The sequence below is a fragment of the Zeus faber genome (assembly GCF_960531495.2).
Source record: "Zeus faber genome assembly, chromosome: 20".
NCBI lineage: Eukaryota > Metazoa > Chordata > Actinopteri > Zeiformes > Zeidae > Zeus > Zeus faber.
In genome coordinates this window covers 23937854-23961274 of record NC_137207.1, presented here as the reverse complement: position 1 = coordinate 23961274, position 23421 = coordinate 23937854, and the positions used below count along the sequence as shown (strand labels likewise).

At 46.5% G+C, this 23421-nt stretch overlaps 1 protein-coding gene across 2 annotated transcripts; it reads left to right on the top strand.

The window, feature by feature from the left end:
• The first annotated feature begins 15487 nt into the window (after positions 1 to 15487).
• prdm9 (PR domain containing 9) lies at positions 15488 to 23411 on the top strand. Of its 2 annotated transcripts, none has more exons than XM_080020790.1 (7): positions 15488 to 15604; positions 17227 to 17332; positions 17425 to 17502; positions 18307 to 18575; positions 18692 to 18762; positions 19147 to 19337; positions 20984 to 23411. In XM_080020790.1, the coding sequence occupies exons 1-7, from the start codon at positions 15554 to 15556 to the stop codon at positions 23110 to 23112; spliced, it is 2895 nt and encodes a 964-aa protein (XP_079876916.1). In that variant the 5' UTR covers positions 15488 to 15553; the 3' UTR covers positions 23113 to 23411. The 2 variants fall into 2 exon arrangements, with proteins under 2 accessions (XP_079876916.1, XP_079876917.1); XM_080020791.1 differs by lacking the exon at positions 15488 to 15604 and adding an exon at positions 16143 to 16282.
• Positions 23412 to 23421: the final 10 nt, after the last annotated feature.

Here is a 23421-nt window from a genome sequence, read left to right as displayed (position 1 = left end):
GCTCTGAGACTCCTGATAACCTCCCCGAGAGGAGATCGTGGCGGCAACATCCATCAGAATTTCCATCCCTCATGGAAGGAGAGCGAGGTCGGAGGTGGAGTGGCGCTGGCTCGCTGCCAGCTCTCAGCTCCTCCGTCCACAGGTCGTCAGAAGTTCAACCGCATCGCGGCTTTGTTCCGCGTCTCGAGGACTCGGCATTGTGACGGGTTAAGCGGTGCGGGCAGCTCCGTTTCGAGGAAGCAAAACTGTTGAAAACAATGTCGAAGAAGCCGTGGCATGTATGGAAGCACGTGTGGTGACTGCTTGAGGGTCCGCGGTCTTCTCTTATCGGGCGCTGCCACTCTAGACGGCTCGGGCCCCGGCGGTATCAGGGCGCGCGGGAGTGCAAACATCTGTAGTTGACGCAAGCCAACAGTTAATTGCTCATTATAGTAAGACTGAGTGCGTGACTCGGACTCGAGAGGGGAGGGAACCGATAAACCCTGTCTATTAGCCGCCCAGACTGCGCCGCGTTTCTCCTTCTCTGCATGTCGATGGCGTGTGTTTCACATTTTGTGGCTCTGCCTTCTATCTTTCTTCGCTATTCGTCTCCGTCCCGTAAAGCTACCATGCCGCTTCAGAGATGCGTGCTGGGGCTTCAAACACGGCACCTGCGTTTTCTCCTTCGGAAGTCTGGCTCCCCCGAAGGCATTATGCTCGTCTTCTGCGCTGCGGTATTGCCTTACAATTCACTTTCTGTTTCTGTCTGAGGGAATGGAATCCTGTGTGAATTGGCTGATTGTTTCAGGTTTGCTCCCCCTTCCCCCGTTCCAGGATCTGTATGTCTGGACAACCCCCCCCCCCCCAAATAGGGCTGTTTTACGCAGGTCACCTTTGACCTCTGCGTCGCCATATTCACGAGTCAGAAAACATTGAAATTATGACCCTCAGTGCTGTCGCCGGTGAGTGTCTGGAGCAGCTTTTGGGGAAACTGAAAGCCTTTGAGACTCTGTCTTAGGGTAACCCTAGAGATATTCGAGAGATACTTTCACACCGGCATCTCGTAAAAGCGTACCAATTGTATTCTAATGGCTTGTAAAGCATATGTCGAGCAGCTGCAGATGGCATTGAAAAAAAGTGCGGGCTTATTTTGCCACATCTAAATTTGTGAAGTTAAACATCTTCCAGTTCTTTGCAAACCAGCCCCAGGTAACAAAACAGCTTTGCATCGAAGCGAGTAACTCAACATTATTGTACAGAAGAGACGAAGACAATAGGGGGGAGAGAAACAAAATGGAATCGATGTAATTTCCGTGATTGGTGTGATTCACAATGTGGCCAGGGCTGAAGTCCCAGTGCTTGGTCCAGGGCCCGTGCCTCTACGTCTAATCCAAGTGCTCCCCCTAGAGGACAAGAGGGGCACTGAAAATCCTTTGCGTGACGTTAAAAACGATGTTATCTCATGTATTTTGTAACCCGACCAAAATAAAGGTATAAACCAATAAATAAACCACGGCACATTCAAATATACAATAATACGCCTTGATGGGTTGAATTTATTCATTCCAGTCGTCATATCATCTGCCCTTGTATCAGAGGCTCAATTTACAAATACATTTTGAGCTCTTATGATGCAAAATAACGGCTTATTGACGGCAATTTAAAAATTCGAAACCAATCACTTCTATCAAGTGATCAGTTGTCTGCTGTCCAACCCTGTGTGCTCTCTGACAGATGTTACCATCGAGCCATCTGGGGCTAAACAACAGCACAGTGTGGGAGTGGGGGCGGGGGGGCAGGCAGCTCAGCAGGCCTTATGCAAAAGCAAGACAGAAGTGAGCCAGCGACCTCTTTGATCATCTCCGCGACGTGTGGTTACGGCGGTTTCTTGGCTCAATCAAGAGCCTCTCGAACAGAGCGACGCTCCCTCGGTTCCAGAGAGCCGAACAGAACCTGCGTCCGCTTGCTGCAGAGGAACCAGCGGGGTCCAATCAATGGGAGCAATCAGATTCCCCTCTTATCTCTCTGGCTCTGCCTGGGACAGGGATGTTAATCAGCCTTGTATCGCAGTAACGGTGTTCCCGTTAATTGCCCTCCTTTCGTTGTGGGCTGTCTCCCCTTTCGCCGTGTGATCCCTATCGGCAAAATGAGGTCAGAAAGGCATGTGGATCTGGTTTCTCCTTTTGGCTCCGCTCGGCACTAACGGGGGCGGGTTGGGAAGAGCGCCGGCGCTGTGGCCTGCCGCCATTTAGCGCTGTTACCGAGATCAAGGCTGCCGTCGCCGTGCCGATATGCAGACGGTGTGCACACGGCGCGCGTGCTTGCAGGATCGCAATTGGAAAACGGCGTGTTAAATTCAATGAAACCTCGTTCTTATCACAATTCAGCCTCCTGCGAGATTGGCCGATTTGCATATCCGCAAAGGACCCGGGCGTCGACTGCCGGTCTTGTCAGTCTTGGTGCGGTGTTGTGTTATCTGCACGGCTCGGGGGCTAAGCCGGTCAGCCGTCTAACTGACATGCAAAAAGATAACCGTTCAGATTTTGATTGCGTAACGCCGCCAACCCCAGCAGTGACTTGGCCCGGACCAACCTGTCATGCGAGGACGCTCTGGCCAATCCTGTTTCAGACTCAAACGCGGTACTGGCAGAGCGTGACAGAAAATGGCGAAATTTGTTTGACAAATGAACTATGATGCACATATGAGCGTATGCAGATGTAGATCCATGGCGATGAAAGGGTCGCAGGGGTCACGTTGCAGTCCTTTGTTGGCCCTTCTACCCCCATGACCCTCTCTTTCATTTAAGGGAGGCTAACTGTCAGTTCCCGCAGGTCTCCGCTCTCTTCGCTCCTGGCCCCCCTGGCCTCCGACCACCACCACCACCCCCCTAGGCCACCTCCAGGGATCAGAAGGTCTAAGAGCATCCCTCCATCAGACTTTCCCTTCTTCTACCTTTTGCTTTGATTCTTCGCGCTCATTACCCTCCGTCAGCCTCGCCCGACCCTGGTCAAGGGGTTCTGTACCTAGGAGGGACAATGGGGGGGCTGGGGGGCTAGGCTGAGTTGGGGGGTTGGGAGAGGATTGCATTGTTCCCGTACCTCCTCAGACATAGCCACCGGCACAGAAAGGAGAAAGGCACCCGACACACCGTTATTCCGAATTTTCTGTGGACTAAATCAAATTAGCGGTGGGCTGCTCCTGAAAGAGGAGACCCTCCAAAGGTGGGTGGTGGGGGAGGGGGGCGCCTTACCCTGAGTCAGGTCAACCCCCCCCCCCACCCTCAAACGTGGCATTGTAACCCAGCTGTCGTGCCTCTGCGGTCTAAGAGCAGAAGACCTTCACTCTCCCCGATCTGATCCCCAACCTCCTGGAACTCTAATGATGCCCCTGAGGCAGCGGGGCGACAGGGCAGGTGGCGGGGTGAAAGGCCTCGGTGCAGAGGGGACGCAGCTCTCCTGCAGCCCTGCTCTGACAACCCTCACAGGTCTTCTTTGAAGCCTCGGCGCTTTCCCAGTTGCCTCCAAAAATGTCCAGTTGCGTAAGCCGTACTCCTTAGAATAATCTCCATCCGACTTTTCAGTCAACTTGTTTTTGGCGTTGTGGCTGTCATGGGTTTCATTCGCGAGCCAAAACAGAAACTAGACATATATACAATGAGCATTGTTATATAAAAAAAAAAAAACTTGTTTTAGCTGAATGTTTTCGACACACACCCTTCAGAAAAACTTGATTTCTTTCGGTCATAAAAGAAAGTGAAACGACTAAAAGATTGAAGACTGCCCAAACAGGTTTCACACACATTTCTTTAGCTCACATTTTCCTGCAGGAGAACCAAGTATAAAGTACAAGACATTTGTTATGTACTTAAGTACATGTTTCAAGGATCTGTACATACACAAGTACATTCACTTTTCACCTTTTACGGCGCTACATTTCAAAGCAAACGACTCTTTTCACTCGCGTACATTTCTAACACAGTCTGGTTACTTTAATTAAAAACAAATGATAATCGGGATTTCTATATCAAAATCAAGCCAAAGCAAGAGGAGCCAATCCACGAAGCCAATCAGACTGCAGAGTCGCTCTGACTTTCGGTAAAATCTGAATTCTGAAACAAAATGTATTTAAAAGCCTTTATTTGTACATTTGCACTGTTACAAGACACAAGATGCCCCATTTTACAGTTCACTAAAATGGATCAAAAGGTCAAATGTTGAATTCATTTTAAATCAATTTTTGTTTTGAAGTTTTGTCAGCAGCATTTTCTTTTTGAGTAATAACAAATCAGAAAAAAAACAACTTATTTATAGAATGTGATTTTTGCATGGACATTGTAGGGAAAAAAAAGCTACAGTATGAACGGCATGTCATGTGGTGTAGTCTCTGCTAAATCAGCGCTCTGGATATGACAAGTCATTTTACTTTTCACACTTTAAGAACAAGTAGTCATACTTTTCCTCATGCACTGTGGAAACGTCAATGTGGCGCTTTCACCCATTTCACCCAGTTTATACATCAACACTGACCCCCTGTGGACATTTAGTCAATTGTCACTTAAACGTTACAGATCATACAGTAAGATTTCGAACAGAAAATTTGTTTTGCTTGTTCTGTTTAAATGTGTTCTGTTTAATTTGAATCCGTTAAGCTACACCATTATTATTATTATCATTATTATTATTATTATAATTAAATAAGACAGCCTAATCACCTCTAAGAAACAATATCTAACCAGCTGGAACAAGTGAAAAAATCTGTGGACTCCCCGTCCAAACGTCAATGTGTCTTGTTCTCTCATTTTAATCATTTGTCCATTTACCTGGAAGCCTCATTTTCTTCAGTTTGTGAAGGCCGTGACTTTGTCGGCCATTTTCCCTTGGAGCCACCTGCGTGTCTTCTCAGAGACCGACGGAGGCCGGGCGTCCATGAACCAACCGGCGGTGAGCGGACGCAGTGTGGTTCGGTCGGAGCAGTTGGAGGAGGGGGACCAGCTACAGAACACCTCCCTAATACCTTGATCCTTGATTGGGACGGGTGCTTTGGCGGTCATGGCGGTGGGAACCTCCCGATGGTGCTGTGGTGGAGGGCCTGGTTTGCGGGTCCGGTGGCTCCGGCTGGGACGGTCTGGATGACGGGGATGAACCCGGAGGTGAGCCCCAGGCGTCCCTCCGTCAGGTGTTGAGCTCCATGTTGACCCTCAGCAGGGTGCGTTGGGTGGTCAGGGGGTGGTGGAGACTCCTCTCGGCTCGCTCTGGAGCTGTGACAGGGCAGCGCGGGGCCATCAATAAAGATAGATAGCCAGATATGAAAATAACACAAATCAATATGTTTTCATAGCAAATGTGGCATGATAAAATCTGCTGAAACCTACAAAATTGTGATCCACTGAAGTTAAGTTGGAGAGTGAATTAATCGTATTTTGCATATAATTGCACACTAACCATTTTTTGTTGAGCTTTGGTTGTCATTGCTGCGACCAAAAATGGTTGTTTTTGCAGCAGCTTTTCTCAAAACTATTTTTGCAGTAAGATTCTGGGAATTGGCAAAAATTGCAAGTCAAATGGAAAAGTGTTTTTTAACTACTACTGAAAAAAGACTCATTCCCATGATAATACATATTATGGAAAACATTTTACTGCTAGTTTTTTTCAAATTTTTGTAAACATTAAGAACCACAAAGTTACAAACAAAGAACATCTGAATATGCTTTTGCTCTTGGGTTTCACTTACGACGATCAACTGGATCTGGTGTAGGGAAGCGAAAAGTTGCAGCAATTTTTCAAAATTTGCAAGCCCTGGCAAATATTGCGGAGATTGGGAGGTTGAACTTGCATCGATTACTGCGATCGCTAAAAATCACAATTTGCTTGAAGGAACAAAGAGAGACCTGTGGGTGTGATCCTGGGTGTCCAGACTCTCCCAGGAGAGACGGCCCAGGCCTGGGTCCTGCTCTCCGACTCTGGGTCCACGTAGGCTCTGCTCCTCCTTGAGCTCCAGCTGGACGGAGAGTCTAAGGAGTAAAACAACACTGGGAGTGGTAGAAATGCTCCCATTTTCTACCCAAACTAAATGACATCACATTTATTTTTTGATATGAGTACGGTATAAGATGTTCGATTTCTTTTAAATAAACGGATGGATAGATAGAAATACCATCCACACTTTAATGTAAGTAAATCTAGTGCTTAACTTTGTCAAGTTATCAACTCATAAAGATATGTATTTTTTAATATTTAATTATATCTTATTTTATTGTATATGTTATTACTTTTATTATTTATATTTGTAGTATATAATGTATTGGAGTAGATATAAATCCATTCAAAACATCAGCTCAACTTTCCCACTCTTTTCCATCCGGTGCTACCTGAAGCCTGGCGCCATCTCCTGCCGTACAAACAGCCTGCGCGGTGGACGGCTCGGCCAACGCCGCTCCCCCAGCGCTGTGGTCGTCAGTCTTACGTCTTGGTGGCGAGTGCGTTGTGGCCGAGGTGGGAGATTTGTTGCCGGTTGCCCCGGTGACCATGGTACCACGCTGACCTTCGTCCGCCGCCGCCGTGTAATCCCGGCTCACTTTGACAAAGTGGTAGAGCTGCAAGCTGGAACTGGTGTTCACCAGCACACTGAGAGAGAGGGGGACTGTGGGATGGATGTAATTTGTATGCACAATATGTAAGGAATAATGTGCAGGCAGCCGGGCATTATCCCAAAATAAGCCCAGACAAGGTGATGAGGACCTCATATCGCTGTAAAGGAAGGGGGTTATTTTGTGATAATGACCGGTGGGTGCACATGATTCCGGTACTAGTTACTAAATAAAATAATACATTGAGATGGAATATTGATCTGAAATGATATAATACATGGTATGCCTGGTTTTATAACTAGGACGCCAACTTTTATAACAAGTACAGTATGCTTGGATTAAGAGCTTCTGCTGAGAAAAATAGTCGCCATCAACGTAACCGACACTGCAACCACATAGTGAACTATTTGTCCCGCATATGACAAACCTGTTTACTGTTATTAATGTTAAATTGTACGTTAACACATCTATCTTGTGGACGTGAATCCAGGTGGGGACGTTGTTGCCTGTGACAACATTCATTATCAACAAGCGGTCATTATTTGGAAAAAACCCTGACTGCTGATTGCCACGATTGACCAATCAGAATCGAGTATTTGAGCAAACGAGAACTGTAATAAATAATCCATATCTTAAATAATCAGAATGCTGACAGTGACTAGAGTTATTCTACAATGAAGTAGCAGAAATCCATAAAAACCCAGTATTTTTAGAGTATTTTTAACTGGGATATATGGGAGATGAGACTGGCGATAATGAATTAGTTGGTTCACCACTAAATTTGGCTTTCGTAGGAGCTTTAATTGGACTCGTCCTGAAGATGAATGAACAGCACGGGGCTGAGCTTTCTCCCCGCCTTCATGACCCTCAGACAGAAAGTCAGAAAGTTAAACACGCGGATCTTTCCGTCTGAGAGTCAAGGACGTCACTGCCCTGGGGAATAATCCATTAACATTAAACCAGGACTAACTTATGAAATGGTGGAAATAATGAATCGGGGTCAATTTCTTAAGCGCTTACATGGGATGGTTGAGAATCCCAAGGCACTTCTCGGCCTCACGGCTGGTGCTCCACGCCATGTCCTGCCCTTCAGCGTCTCCGGACAGAGCGTGCCACCGGTCGAAGAACAAGCATCTGACGGAGCTCTTGTGAGCGTCGATCATCTTGAGAGTCGTTGGGAGGACATTGACCACAAGAAAAATAATAGTTAGAAAGGGAAGAAAACCAGGATATCCCCGACCACCGTCCTCAAGCATTAGGGCCACGGACCCCATTTGTTTCCATTTTGTCCCTGGGACCCCAATCTGAGAAGATTTTTATTGTTGGATATAATTAAGTCCAGACTTCCATGCCTGTCTATGCCGTAGTTAGGGAGATAACGTTGAAACTAGGGTAAAAAGACTCATTATTGCACATTATTGGACAGAATACATCCATGAAAGCAACGGGAACACCCCTCGGCAGGCCCTCGTACCCTAAGCAGTGAAGCGCTCTGAACGTCCCAGATCTTGACGAGGCCTCGGTCACAGCCGCTGCAGACCAGCGTGGCGTTGGTCTTCACGCACCGGACGTGGCCCGGGTGCCTGAACCCCCACCTCACCTCTCCGCACACTTCCCCGTTTTTAGATTCCACGCTTAAGAAATAAATATGTTCCCGGTGAAAGAGCTGCTGTTTTTTGTTTTTTTGTTGTTGTTTCTTTTCCACGGGATTGATTCAACTTAAACTCGAGAGACGGGTCATCAAGGTGACCTTTGACCTTGCGGTCTTTGCCCCTCGTGGTGAACATGATGGTTCCCGTGTGTCCACATACCAGCATCACGCACGCTTCTGTGGTCAGACTCCAACATCTGAGACACGAGTTGAGAGAACACGGAGTTAAAAGCTATGACCTCTTTTCAATCGCCCTGTTGTGAAAATATTTAAAATTCAACTTAAATAATGGAAACTAGGATTAAAAATGGACTTATTATTCCTCAGTAATTATTTTCAGTTTGTGAGTCATCTCATTGTCATAATTGTGCCGTGGCAGAAACGAGTTGTGAAACACTGATTTCAAATCCAACGTGCCATAAAGGGAGACTTTTGGAAAAGTGTGGAGGCGAGCACCTGATATTGAGGTCAAAGCCGGCGCTGACCACCAGGTTCTGGTCCTCGCAGAGCAGCACCGCCCGCACATGGCCGACGTGGCCCTTGAGCGCCGGCGCAGCAGCTTTGTTGGACGCGGCGTTCAGCAGACGCACCGTGCGGTCTTTGGAGCTGACGGCCACCAACCGCCCTTCTCCTCCATAGCTCACTACACGGTAAGGGTCCTTGCTATCGAAACACAACCACGCACGTACGCTATACACGTACTGTTACGTATATACCACAGTATATTCTACTGTGATACAAGCGATAAAGACCTTGGCGGGGATTATTCTGAGATAATGACTGGCTGGCTGCACATCATCCCGCTTCTTACGCTGCTAATTTCTAAATGAGATAATACATTGAAACCTAATATTGATTTAAAATTATTTTTTTAACCATTGTGTCTAGTTCAAGAGCTTCCGCCATTTAAAAAAGAATAATAATAAATAGTCCATACCAACGTAGTTACAGCAACTGCAGTTTCTATGTCGCGCCACCAGATGTCGCCGCTAGCTGGTGTTAGCATTAGCAAGTAGGCGGCGTGGAATAAGGGATGTGAATCCAGGCGGAGAAGTGGTCGCCTGTGACGACGGTCACTAATAACAGATCAATGGTCGCTATTCAGGCCTCCACTCTCTAGGAAAGGCCTGATTAATGTGACAGTTTGTCAAATTGGTACTTTGAAGTGACTGATTGCCTGCCTACGGATAAATCCAATTCTTTAAAATGACCTTTAAGTCGAGCGTTTACCAAAAAGGGTTAGTCATGAACAGTGTTGTGATGCCAGATCTATAATATCCATTCATTACCATCGTTGGATAATTAGGAAACATTTGAAACAATGTTATTCAATCGATGGCATAAAGCAGAAGTGTCATGCCTACTGGTTTTCTTCAGCTACTGAAACAAATGATATTCTAAGTCTGAGAAGAAGGACAATAAACACTGACTTATCCAGAAGCGTGTTGACGCTCTATAGACCACAATAAACTTTTCGTTCCTCCCTTTGCACTGCATTAGTTTTCACGCTGGTGCAAGCTGCTTGGAAAGGCTGGTGCTGTCAAACCAACAACAGAAAAACAAAAATCTATTCAATACGGTTTTTCTATTTTAGAACACAAACAATAGGTAAGGTAAGGAAATAATAAGAATACAGTGGTACCTCGACTTACGACTGTAATTGGTTCTATAAGCACGGTCGTATGTTAAAACAGTCGTATGTCGAAGCAATTTTTTCCCGTATAAATGATGAAATCATGACGGTTGAAAATAAACAAAATACACAAACACAGTAAATATGAAAAAAATATCAATAAGCCACGAACTACATGCACACACCATGTATGTCGTTCAGGGTTGTTCGTGATGCAGTATTGCTGCGCCGTACTGTTGTATACTGTACTGTATTATCCCAAACACTACCTCACTTTATTCACATTCACATGCCACTTTAATTCACATGCCACTTTAATGCACATATCTGTATATACATAATTGCCTATTCCATATACATAAGCAAATTACCTCTATCTATTCCATTTTATTTTTATTGTATTTTATTTTATTCTATATATTTTTATTTTATTCTATAAGTATTTGACTTACTGTATTACGTTTTAGGAGTCAGTTAGTTGGTCTATTAGAAATAAATTTTTCCTAGGACATATTGTGTGTTATCACCGGGTGCGTTGCATTCCATTTCACTGCATATATGTATGAAAGTATGTATATGTATGTGACAAATAAAAAATCTTGAATCTTGAATGCAAATTAACTGAACAAATTAACTCAGCCACAACATTAAAACCACCACTAATAACCACTAACATTGTGTAGCTCCCCCTCGTGCCATCAAAACAGCTGTGAACCGTGGAGCCATGGACTCCAGACCTCTGAAGGTGTCCTGTGGTGTCTGGCACCAAGACGTGAGCAGCAGATCCTTCAAGTCCTGGAAGTTGGAGGTGGGGCCCCCGTGGATCAGGCTGGTTGTGCCAGCACATCCCACAGATGATCGATCGGATTCTACATCCAGATGATGTAGAAGAAAACTTGCTTCTTCAGACCAGGCCACCTTCTTCCATTGCTCCACGGTCCAGTTCTGACGCTATCGTGCCCACTGTGACCGCATGTGCACTCTGCGTCTACGCAGCCCCCTACGCAGCAAGCTGTGATGTCCTGTGTGTTCTGACACTTTCTATCAGAGCAGCATTAACTTTTTCTGCAGTTTGCGCTGCAGCAGCTCTTCTGTGGGATGGAACCAGGCAGTCTAGACTTTGCTCCCCACGCGCATCAGTGAGCCCATGGGTGTCCATGACCCTGTCACCGGTTCACCGGTTGTCCTTCCTTGGACCAGTTTTGGTAGCTACTAACCACTGCACACCGGGAACACCCCACAACTTGCTGTTTTGGAGATGCTCTGACCCAGTCGTCTAGCATCACAATGTGGTCCTTGTCAAAGTGGCTCAGATCCTTACGCTTGATCATTTTTCCTGCTTCCAACACATCAACTTCAAGAACTGACATTGACACTAACTTACACTAATATATCAATGCAATCTTATTCACAACACCTGTCAGTGAGATATATATATATATATATATATATATATATATATAGGGAAAACCAAACACATTTTTTAAGAAGCCACAGTCTGTTTTTTCCCCCTCTTTAATAAACTCCATTGAATCCTCCATTGAGTCTTTGTGTCTGCAGATTATTCTGAGTGGGTTGCCATGGCAGAGAGCTGCACTTCTCATATCCAAGGGAAACCCACCCAAGACTGAAAAGGGAGATTTAACAAGGACATTGTTGTGTCACTGAGTCACATCCCCGTGGTGTCATTAGAGCCTCTGCTCTAAGATACTGATCCAAGTACTCAAGTCCAAACACTTTGGAACAAACAAGATAAAAAAAATGTTCTGCACTGCTACTGGAAATACAACTTACTGAATATTAGAGATGGATGGATGGATGGATGGATGGATGGATGGATGGCTAGATAGGTGTCGATAAATAGACAGACAGCTAGCTAGACAGACAAACAGATAGATAGATATACCTAGTATCCTTTTGGACATGTTACCTAGTACCTTTTTGGACATGTTACCTAGTATCTTCTGGACATGTTACCTAGTGTCTTTTTGGACATCTTACCGAGTATCTTCTGGCGTGTTACCTAGTATCTTCTGGCGCGTTACCTAGTATCTTCTGGACATGTTACCTAGTACCATTTTGGACATGTAACATGGTATCTTCTGGACATGTTACCTCGTGTCTTTTTGGACATGTAACATGGTATCTTCTGGACATGTTACCTCGTGTCTTTTTGGACATGTTACCTAGTATCTTCTGGCGTGTTACCTCGTGTCTTTTTGGACATGTAACATGGTATCTTCTGGACATGTTACCTCGTGTCTTTTTGGACATGTTACCTAGTATCTTCTGGACATGTTACCTCGTGTCTTTTTGGACATGTAACATGGTATCTTCTGGACATGTTACCTCGTGTCTTTTTGGACATGTTACCTAGTATCTTCTGGACATGTTACCTCGTGTCTTTTTGGACATGTAACATGGTATCTTCTGGACATGTTACCTCGTGTCTTTTTGGACATGTTACCTAGTATCTTCTGGACATGTTACCTCGTGTCTTTTTGGACATGTAACATGGTATCTTCTGGACATGTTACCTCGTGTCTTTTTGGACATGTTACCTAGTATCTTCTGGCGTGTTACCTCGTGTCTTTTTGGACATGTAACATGGTATCTTCTGGACATGTTACCTCGTGTCTTTTTGGACATCTTACCGAGTATCTTCTGGCGTGTTACCTAGTATCTTCTGGACATGTTACCTAGTATCTTCTGGACATGTTACCTCGTGTCTTTTTGGACATGTAACATGGTATCTTCTGGCGTGTTACCTCGTGTCTTTTTGGACATGTTACCTAGTATCTTCTGGCGTGTTACCTCGTGTCTTTTTGGACATGTAACATGGTATCTTCTGGACATGTTACCTCGTGTCTTTTTGGACATGTTACCTAGTATCTTCTGGACATGTTACCTCGTGTCTTTCTGGACATGTTACCTCGTGTCTTTCTGGACATGTTACCTCGTGTCTTTTTGGACATGTAACATGGTATCTTCTGGACATGTTACCTAGTATCTTTTTGGACATGTTACTTAGTATCTTCTGGACATGTTACCTCGTGTCTTTTTGGACATGTTACCTAGTATCTTCTGGACATGTTACTTAGTATCTTCTGGACATGTTACCTCGTGTGTTTTTGGACATGTTACTTAGTATCTTCTGGACATGTTACCTCGTGTCTTTTTGGACATGTAACATGGTATCTTCTGGACATGTTACTTAGTATCTTTTTGGACATGTTACCTAGTGTCTTCTGGACATGTTACCTAGTATCTTTTTGGACATGTTACTTAGTATCTTCTGGACATGTTACCTCGTGTCTTTTTGGACATGTTACCTAGTATCTTCTGGACATGTTACTTAGTATCTTTTTGGACATGTTACTTAGTATCTTCTGGACATGTTACCTCGTGTCTTTTTGGACATGTTACCTAGTATCTTCTGGACATGTTACTTAGTATCTTTTTGGACATGTTACTTAGTATCTTCTGGACATGTTACCTCGTGTCTTTTTGGACATGTTACCTAGTATCTTTTTGGACATGTTACTTAGTATCTTCTGGACATGTTACCTCGTGTGTTTTTGGACATGTTACCTAGTATCTTCTGGACATGTTACTTAGTATCTTTTTGGACATGTTACTTAGTATCTTCTGGACATGTTACTTAGTATCTTTTTGGACATGTTACTTAGTATCTTCTGGACATGTTACTTAGTATCTTTTTGGACATGTTACCTAGTATCTTCTGGACATGTTACCTCGTGTCTTTTTGGACATGTAACATGGTATCTTCTGGCGTGTTACCTCGTGTCTTTTTGGACATGTTACCTAGTATCTTCTGGCGTGTTACCTCGTGTCTTTTTGGACATGTAACATGGTATCTTCTGGACATGTTACCTCGTGTCTTTTTGGACATGTTACCTAGTATCTTCTGGACATGTTACCTCGTGTCTTTCTGGACATGTTACCTCGTGTCTTTCTGGACATGTTACCTCGTGTCTTTTTGGACATGTAACATGGTATCTTCTGGACATGTTACCTAGTATCTTTTTGGACATGTTACTTAGTATCTTCTGGACATGTTACCTCGTGTCTTTTTGGACATGTTACCTAGTATCTTCTGGACATGTTACTTAGTATCTTCTGGACATGTTACCTCGTGTGTTTTTGGACATGTTACTTAGTATCTTCTGGACATGTTACCTCGTGTCTTTTTGGACATGTAACATGGTATCTTCTGGACATGTTACTTAGTATCTTTTTGGACATGTTACCTAGTGTCTTCTGGACATGTTACCTAGTATCTTTTTGGACATGTTACTTAGTATCTTCTGGACATGTTACCTCGTGTCTTTTTGGACATGTTACCTAGTATCTTCTGGACATGTTACTTAGTATCTTTTTGGACATGTTACTTAGTATCTTCTGGACATGTTACCTCGTGTCTTTTTGGACATGTTACCTAGTATCTTCTGGACATGTTACTTAGTATCTTTTTGGACATGTTACTTAGTATCTTCTGGACATGTTACCTCGTGTCTTTTTGGACATGTTACCTAGTATCTTTTTGGACATGTTACTTAGTATCTTCTGGACATGTTACCTCGTGTGTTTTTGGACATGTTACCTAGTATCTTCTGGACATGTTACTTAGTATCTTTTTGGACATGTTACTTAGTATCTTCTGGACATGTTACTTAGTATCTTTTTGGACATGTTACTTAGTATCTTCTGGACATGTTACCTCGTGTCTTTTTGGACATGTTACTTAGTATCTTCTGGACATGTTACCTCGTGTCTTTTTGGACATGTTACCTAGTGTGGCGCTCCTCCCTGAGCGGCAGCTCGGTGTCGCCACCGCGACAGCGACAGCGCGCCCATGAAACACTTGCACTGCGTCCGGTCGTCGCTGCGGCGGAACCAGTCGCGGAGCGGCTTTTCGCTGATGGGAGGGGGGGGGGGACGCGGCGGTGGCGTCAGGCCGTCAACACGCTGCTCCCCAGCCGCTGGCCGGTGTCCTCAGCTCGCCTTTTGCAGCGTGGACGCTCCGCGAGGGGAGGCGGGGGAGCGCCGAGCTCCAACTGCATTCGGGAACGCGCGACCGGACGCCCGGACGCGCCGGTCGCTTGGCAACCGCGACGCGACTTACTACGACCTACTGCGGGACCTGCTCGCCCGGGGCCCGGCGCCCGCAGTGAGTTGGGCGTCTTCGGGCGGACGCGGGTGAAGTCCTCCCCAGACGTCGCTCTCGCCACATCCAGGACGTTCCGCGGGGCGCGCACGCAACCGACCGACCCGCGCGTTTTCGAATGGGGGTTCGCGGTGGTTCCCGTCGTCGTCGTCGTCGTCGTCGTCCTGCTCCTCCGGCGGGGGAGTCGGCCGGTCCCGGTCTGAGCCGCGGCTTCATCCCCGGTCTGTCGACTGCGCTCGCGTTCGGGCGAGCCGGTCGCGCGTCCCCGAATGCAGTTGGAGCTCGGCGCTCCCCCGCCTCCCCTCGCGGAGCGTCCGCGCTGCAAAGGGCGAGCTGAGGACACCGGCCAGCGGCTGGGGAGCAGCGTGTTGACGGCCTGACGCCACCGCCGCGTCCGTCCCCATCAGCGAAAAAGACGCGGGGACGGAGCGCAGCGTCGGTGGGCGGACACAAAAAAAAAAAAAAGCGTGCGCCGCCCGGGAATCGAACCCGGGTCGCAAGAATGGGAATCTTGCATGATACCACTACACCAGCGGCGCCATGTCGGGAAGTGGGAGCAGACAGAGGTAGATTCAGTGAAAAGTCTTTTTGCGACGCGCCCGGAGCGCATGCGCAATAGTTGCTAAACCGAACAGAACAGCTGACCTGATTCCGACATAGCGACTAACTGATTCCTAACATTTGAGGAATTCTGTTAGTGGATAGAATAATATGGATAAAATAAAAAATAAAATAACACTAGATATATATTTTGATCTATACATATTGTTATAAATATACATGTTACATTACAAATGAATGCGTCCTGGTTACACATTGGACGGCTTTACTCAAGGCTATTACTTTGTGGGCTGTTTCCTCTGGGGGGACGTGTTCCCGCAGAGGTTAATTGTACATTGTTGATTTTTATTTTATTTTTTTTCCGCCAGTTGCCGCTGTTCTCCTCCGCATCTCCTCCCGTTCGTCGTTGCTCCCGTCGCCGCCTCCGTTCGGGCCTTGAACGGAGGCTCCCTCCGCCGCGCTCGCCATCGGCTCTTACTTTGAAGCGCAAACGGGGAAGCGCTTGCGCTTTTATTTTGGAGCGCGAGCGCGCGGCCGGCCTCCCTTTCCGGCTTTCCTGAGTGTCGCTGCGGTCCCCGCTGAGCTGCCGGGCTAGCACCGCTGAGCTGCCGGGCTAGCACCGCTGAGCGCGCCGAGCGGACTAACGCTGTTTCGGGATTGATCAGCGAGCCGGCGGAACAATGGTGGTTCATCTGTTTGCATTCCGCGTTAACTGCGGCGAAGGGGCCGGGTCCCTGCGGCCGTGCGGCCTGCCCGAGTAGGAGCATTAGCAGGCGATTATGTTAGCAAGGCTGACCCGAACTCAACGCTAAACCAGGACGAGGATCCCTCGGCGTTAGTCAACCATGGTCCTAACAAGTAGAATATTGGATTTATTATTATTATTATTGTTTATTATTATTATTATTATTTATTACAACTCGGCGGTAAATCCGTAATGTCTGCTGCGACATGCTGTGACTAAACATACTTTCTATCGTAACTCGCTTCGGCCAAAAGCCTCCGACCAGTGACGTGACGCTGATTGTCCTTCACCGTCTTTTCAGTTTGTTTTTAGCTGAAGTTTTGGGCATTTTGTTTGTGACTCTTTTCGTAGCTTGATTCTATGTTGACTGCTTGTATTTGTTTTAGCTTCATTGTCCATCGCCTAATGTTTGTCCTTTTTTATTTTATTTTATTTTTTTTTTACGTTTATTGTATATTGCAATTTTTTTTTTTTTTTAATCAAATTCCATTTTTTTTTACTCATTTAGTTCACTGTAGGTTTCCCGTGCATTGCAACGTCTTTCTATTTTTTGGTCATTTCTTCTGTTTATTTTCGTGGCCATCCTTTTCTGTTTTTAGTTAACCTTTTGTGTTTCATTGTATCTTACAAATTATCATTATTTTTTGTTAAGTTTCTAGATTTCATTTGGTTTGTTTCCTATTTTGTTTTTATTGTTATACCTATAATTATCTCTTGTTTTTATGTGAGAGGTTGTGACAAGGCAGTTGACCTCCGTCGGTAAATAAAGTATCCATCTATATCTGCTATATAGATTAAAATTATATTACAGAGGTTTCCCTTATACTAAGCATGCTGATATGCTGTATAATTTAATATCATTCTATCGTTGACACCCAACAGGCTGCACTCATGTCAGGCAAAGGCGACCTCGTGGAGTGGGTGGAAACCACGGAGGAGGTGATCATCTCTGAAGAATGCCTCCCCCCAAACGGCAACGTCTCCTCAGGTATGACACGTTGTCCTAAATGATGACCCTGCGCGTACAAACCCCTTTAACATGTCGATGTATTCATATATATGCGGTTCTGTTGTGATCAGAAGCGCCAGAGACCCCGATCCAGAAGCTGCTGGACACCATGGTGCAGGGGGAGGACGCCGGCTTTGACGACGGCTTTTGTAAGTGGAAAAAGTTTCACTTTCCTTAGCTGTGTGTGTGTGTTTTCCAAACCCCAAAAATGATTATAGTTTTAGTTCTGTAGTGGCAGCTTATGCCGGAGATACACTAAAATACTTCTAAAGAGGGGGATCACAATATCTTGCAATTCCAACTCTAGATGAGCCAAGACTTAAATATTAATCCAAAAATATTATTTATATTATATTTTATAAATGTTTTTTTTTTTAATATTATAAAACTGAGCTGGCATTCTCACAAGAGTTTAAAAATAAAAAAGCGTTGACCCCATGGTCCACTTGCATCTCTATACGCCCATCTATGCATATCCCAATCACATTGATAATACAAGTATCAAAATATTCTGCAGCATTCAACGGCAAACAGTGGTTTATCTCTTGAGCATCCATGAGTCAAAAATGAAAACAAAAGTTTTTACGATAATGTTTTTTTTAATTATTCCAAAGGAGTGAATGAGTTTATTTTGTCAGGTACATTTGCATATACAAGGAATTTGTTGTGGTGCTTATTAGTGCATTAAGCATAAGGACAAAAACAATTTGCATAAAGAAAGCTTAAGTCTGAAAAATCACAAGTTGCTTCGGACAAAAGCATCAGCTAAATTACATAATGTAAAAGATGATAAATAACAAAAAAAAATCCAACCATACAAAAAAAGCCAAATATACAAAATGCATAAGTTATTACAGAGCTTTTCATCCACTATTAAAGATAAGCACAGGAAACTGTTGAATTTGACACTAACTTGGTGTTTTTTTTCTTCCTCTTTTCTCATGTTTTGGCAGATTGCGAGGAGTGCCGTTCTCTGTTCCAGGACCAAAGCGGCATCAACGGTCCGTCCTTCATCCTGGACTCGCCCACCGACCTGGGCGCACCCCAGCGGGCGCTGCTCACTCTGCCCCACGGCCTGATGATCGGCAGGTCCAGCCTTCCCAACGCGGGCCTCGGGGTCATAAACCAGGGGCCCGCGGTTTCTCCCGGCATGCACTTCGGGCCCTACGAGGGCGAGGTGACCACCAGGGAGAATGCCCTGGCCAGCGACTTCTCCTGGGAGGTACGGGGGATAGGCGGTTAACGTTGAAAACCCTCCATGTTGTTGTTGTTGTTTAGGGAGAAGGTTATTGATCATTTTGAAGTGATTATGATTGGTGTTGTTCTGGGGTTGCCTAGATTTATAAAGGAAAGGATGAAGAGTACGAGTACATTGACGCGTCCAGAGAATCGCACTCCAACTGGATGAGGTAAAACTTTGTCAACTTGTGCTTTGCATTGAATTTCATCTCTATAGTCTATATGTATTTTTTATATGTGGCTGTTTTTGTTCTGTATTTTTGGCTATTTTTGTTTTGTATTTTCATTACGTTTGTCAGACTTAAGCTCTTTTTTATGCTCATCATCTGCATAGAAATGCACCTCACGACAACAAATTACTTGTGAAAATACACTTAACTAAATAAACTCATTCTGATTTTAATTGCCCAATTGTTAGGGGTTAGAGTCCTCTCATCCTGAGATCAACAATTTAAAAAATGTGCTTTTAATATTGTTAGCTTTGCACTGTAGTTTACATTTATTTACCTTCTTAGTTTTTTAATATTCATCAAGCTTCCCCCCCCCCCAACCAGGTATGTGAACTGTGCTCGTAATGACGATGAGAAGAACCTGCTGGCGGTCCAGTACAAGGACAGCGTTCTGTTCCACTGCTGCCGCACCATCCACCCGGGGGACGAGCTGGTCGTGTGGCCCAGCCCAAAACTGCTCAGCCGCCTCAGCCAAGCCTGGACCCAAATCTGGTTAATGAAACTCACCCCAAAAGGTACGTTCCTTCACGTGGAAACCCAAAGGTACCTTTACAACTCCACAAATACGAAAAGATGCAGGGCTTCCCCCGACTGAAGACTTTCCTAGTCTACCAATAGTTGTCACTTCAAGCGAATTAGTCGAATAATACTCTCACGTTTACGGTATTAATTTAATTATTAAAATATATTTTTGGGGCGTCATAAAATGGTTTGAGGTCCGGGGCTGAGATAGAATGTTAAAACTAACATTGTTAACACTGTGTGTGAACAGTACAGATAAATACAAAACCTAATAACCAGCCTAACTTCATTTACAAGCACTGCCCGTGCTGGCACGCACAAAGCCAGCCCCCTGTTGACAACAGCGGTTAAACATTACAATGGTTCAACTTATTCGGCTCCATTATTATTTTATTAATGTGCACATTAAAGTCCTTTTTTTGTGTTTGCATTACAATAACAAGATAAAACAGACAGAAGCTTACAAAATGCACAGAGACGTTTCAATAAGGTATTATGAAAAAGGGGAATCGTAAAGACACGGACCCAGACACGGCACGTTCCTCCAAATAAAACTACTACAATTAGTGCCGTCAAATATTTGCATTGAACGGCCAAATCTGATTGGGAGTCGGGGCCCTCTACACATTTAAAGGAGATATTGACAGTGTTTTTCCTGGGGCCACGGATCCCCGCTCCCCGCTGTAAGGCCGGCCGGCGGGGATTCCGGCTTGACTGCGCGTTCCCAGTCTCCGGCTCCCAGGGCTCAGGCGCACTGTTGCGAGGGAATTTAAACTAATTTGGTTATTGAAGGATGTGATCAACGGTTTCAAATGGCTCTTATAATATACCCAATGTTTTTTTCACAAGATACGCAATATTTATCCAGACTTTTAGACGAGTGGACTTCATGCGGCGCACACGGTGACGCGAGCCGCCTGTTAATTACCGGCCGAAGCCGCTCATCCAAAGCTGTAATTATTCTTCTGTTTCGGAACAACCAGCACGGAGACTGAACATTTATTTTTGTTAAAATTTCATTTTGACAAGGCACAGCTCCCGAATGGAGTTTTTATTTATTTTATTTTTTATTTTCCTGCGACTAACCGACAAATGAGGAACTTGGTCGACTGACACTGTTCTCCTCGACTTACATTTGATCGACTGTTTGGGGGCAGCCCTAAAAACATGTAACCCAAAGGTATGTCCATTACCACGTCTATCTACCAAATTTAAACCCAAAGGTACCTTCACATCACCTTTTATACTAATAATCAAACCCAAATCTGAACCTGACCTCGGGAAAGGACGTCTCTTCAAAGAAAACGTTACGAGCACAAATCTTTCCTTGGCTTGAATTCCTGAACCAGAGCTTATTCAAAATATCCAATCAATGTCCCATTTATTTGCTCTGGGTGTCGGGTCGCTTTGATTGACTTATTGATTTGATATACTGTATTGTCACTTTCTACATAATGAGAATCGCTACCAACCTTTCTGGTCTACCATCTGAAGTGCATTACAAAACATCATCACGGAAGAAATTCAGTCCAATACATTAATAACTCGGTAAATAAATGATAATCGTAGCGACTTGTGCTCGTTTTTAAGTTGAATCTCCACCTTTACACCTTTCCTTTCCTCTGTTATTGCATCGCAGAGAGCAACGCGAGCGCCGCGTCCCACATCTTCCTCTGCACTCACTGCCAGCTCTCCTTCACCACCGAGGCGTACCTGCAGCGACACACCAGGAGCTTCCACCGGCCGGCGCTGGACGACGGCGCCGGGGCTGCGGACGGCGAAAGCCCCTCGCCCGGCGACGGCAGCCAGCACCCCGCCCCCGGCTCCCTGGTGGTGCTGTCCGTCGACCCCTTCGAGTCCAAAACCTGCCCCGACTGCGGCAAGATCTTCAAGCACGCCCACCACCTCAAGAGGCACAAGCTCTGCGTCCACTCCAACCGGCGGCCCTATTGCTGCCCCCAGTGTAGGCGGAGCTTCAGCCAGGCGTCGGGCCTCCTCAGGCACCATCAGGTTCACAGGAACCAGAGTTTGATCAACGACTGCGACCCGGCGCCCGGTCCGGACCACATTTCCGGCGAGGAGATGGAGAGTTCGGAGCGAGGCGGCGGCGGGGAGCCGATCGTGGCCGAGATACCGCCGGCGACGACGGAAGTGATTGACAAACCGTCAGAAGGCGAAGGCCTTCCCCCGGCGGAGGCGGATGGAGGCCAGGAAGAGTCGATGCAACCGTCAAGTTTATGCACCAAGTGCAATAAGACCTTCATGAATGAATGCCACCTGAAAAAGCATAAGATGTCCGTCCACAGCAACCTACGCCCTTATGTGTGCACCATCTGTCGAAAATGCTTCGGCCAACACAGCGACCTGGCCCGGCACGTCAAGTGCCACCAAAACAAGGGGAAGAGGAAAGCGGAGAGCCATGTTCCTGCTGAGACGACCGCCTTCGACTGCCCGAGCCGTCTGCTGGCGCTCCCCTCCGAGGACGCCTTGCAGGAGCAGGGCGTCCTCGGTCGGCCGGAGGACGTCGTCCGGACGTCTCCCCGGGCTTCCGAGGGGTCGCCCGGGGAGGAGAGTTCGGTGTCGGCGGACGACCGTCAGGACGAAGACCCCAACTTCATTGCGCCGCCCTCGGTGGCCATAAAAGCCGAATCCACCCAACAGCCCCTCCGGCAGAGACCGCAGCGGCCCGGGGTTCGATCGAGAATCTCAGCCATAACCAGGCTGATTGCGCCGAAGCAAAAGGTAAATATTGGCAGGAAGGCGATACAAAGCTCCGCCCAGGCGACGGAGAGCTGCAGCAACTCCGAGGCACCCGACGCCAACCCACCGCCCGAGGAAGGAGAAGCGAAGAAGCTCAAAAACAGCAGCTGGTACAGCTGCGGTCAGTGCAAGGAAACGTATAAAAATAAAGACCATCTGACGGCACACAGCTGCACCGCCGAGCAGCACAAGTGTGTCCAGTGTGGCGCGGCCTTCAAGAAATCCGGCTTTCTTAAAAGGCACGAAAGGATTGTGCACGTCGACACCAAATCCTTCACCTGCAAGGTCTGCGACAAGGTCTTCAGCAAGCTGAGCAACCTCCAGCAGCACCAGAAGGCAAAGAGCTGCGAGAAGCATCACTGCACGTCGGAGCTCTTCACGTGCCCGTACTGCCAGTTCTCCTTCACCATGAAGAGCTACCTGCGCAAACACATCCGCCGGCATCACCCGGTCGAGTTCCTGTCGCAGTCGGACGGCCAGGGAAACCAGCCCGGGGACGATGTCAAGGACCTGAGCTGCCCGCACTGCGACCAGAACTACGTGAGCGCCAAGCACTTCAAGGCCCACTCGTGCTTCCAGCAGGTCCGCATCGTGTACCTGTGCACGGACTGCGGCAAAGGCTTCACCAACCACTTCAGCCTCAAGCAGCACCAGCGCGTGCACACGGGCGAGAAGCCGTACGGCTGCCCGCACTGCGGCAAGAGCTTCTCCTACTCGGGGCAGCTCAACGTGCACATCCGGACGCACACGGGCGAGAAGCCCTACCTGTGCACCCACTGCGGCGAGAGCTTCCGGCAGTCGGGCGACCTGAAGCGCCACGAGCAGAAGCACACGGGCGTGCGGCCCTACACCTGCCCGGACTGCCTGAAGAGCTTCAGCCGCCCGCAGAGCCTCAAGGCGCACCGCATGCTGCACCTCGGCCAGAAGATGTTCAAGTGCAGCCTGTGCAGGAAGAGCTTCTCGCGTAACTACCACCTGAGGAGACACCACCAGAAGATGCACTCGTGACAGCCTCGCTCCTCGCTCCTCGCTGCCGCGACTCCTTTCGGGGAAATTTGCTTGTTCTTTGTTCTTGCGCCCTAACAATGGCTGCTTAAGTTCTTAAATGTGCTACACGGGGTATTTCTGCCATTAAAATATTTAATGTCACGATTCTAGTATTCATTTCAATTACTTTATTCTTTAGTCTGTTCAGGGCGTTTACCATTTCCAGCTTGGATACGTAAGAGTATATCTTTTTTTTTCCCCAGCGGGTTTTCAGTACAAATATGATTAGGCATCGTGGTTCAATGCATTGCTTACACTACGTGGACTAAA

Coding starts and splice junctions, on each gene's coding strand:
- prdm9 (XM_080020790.1), top strand. CDS start 15,554: ATGATACCACTACACCAGCGGCGCCATGTCGGGAAGTGGGAGCAGACA. Junction 15,605..17,226: donor GGAAGTGGGAGCAGACAGAG/GTAGATTCAGTG, acceptor GACACCCAACAG/GCTGCACTCATGTCAGGCAA. Junction 17,503..18,306: donor CGGCTTTGACGACGGCTTTT/GTAAGTGGAAAA, acceptor ATGTTTTGGCAG/ATTGCGAGGAGTGCCGTTCT.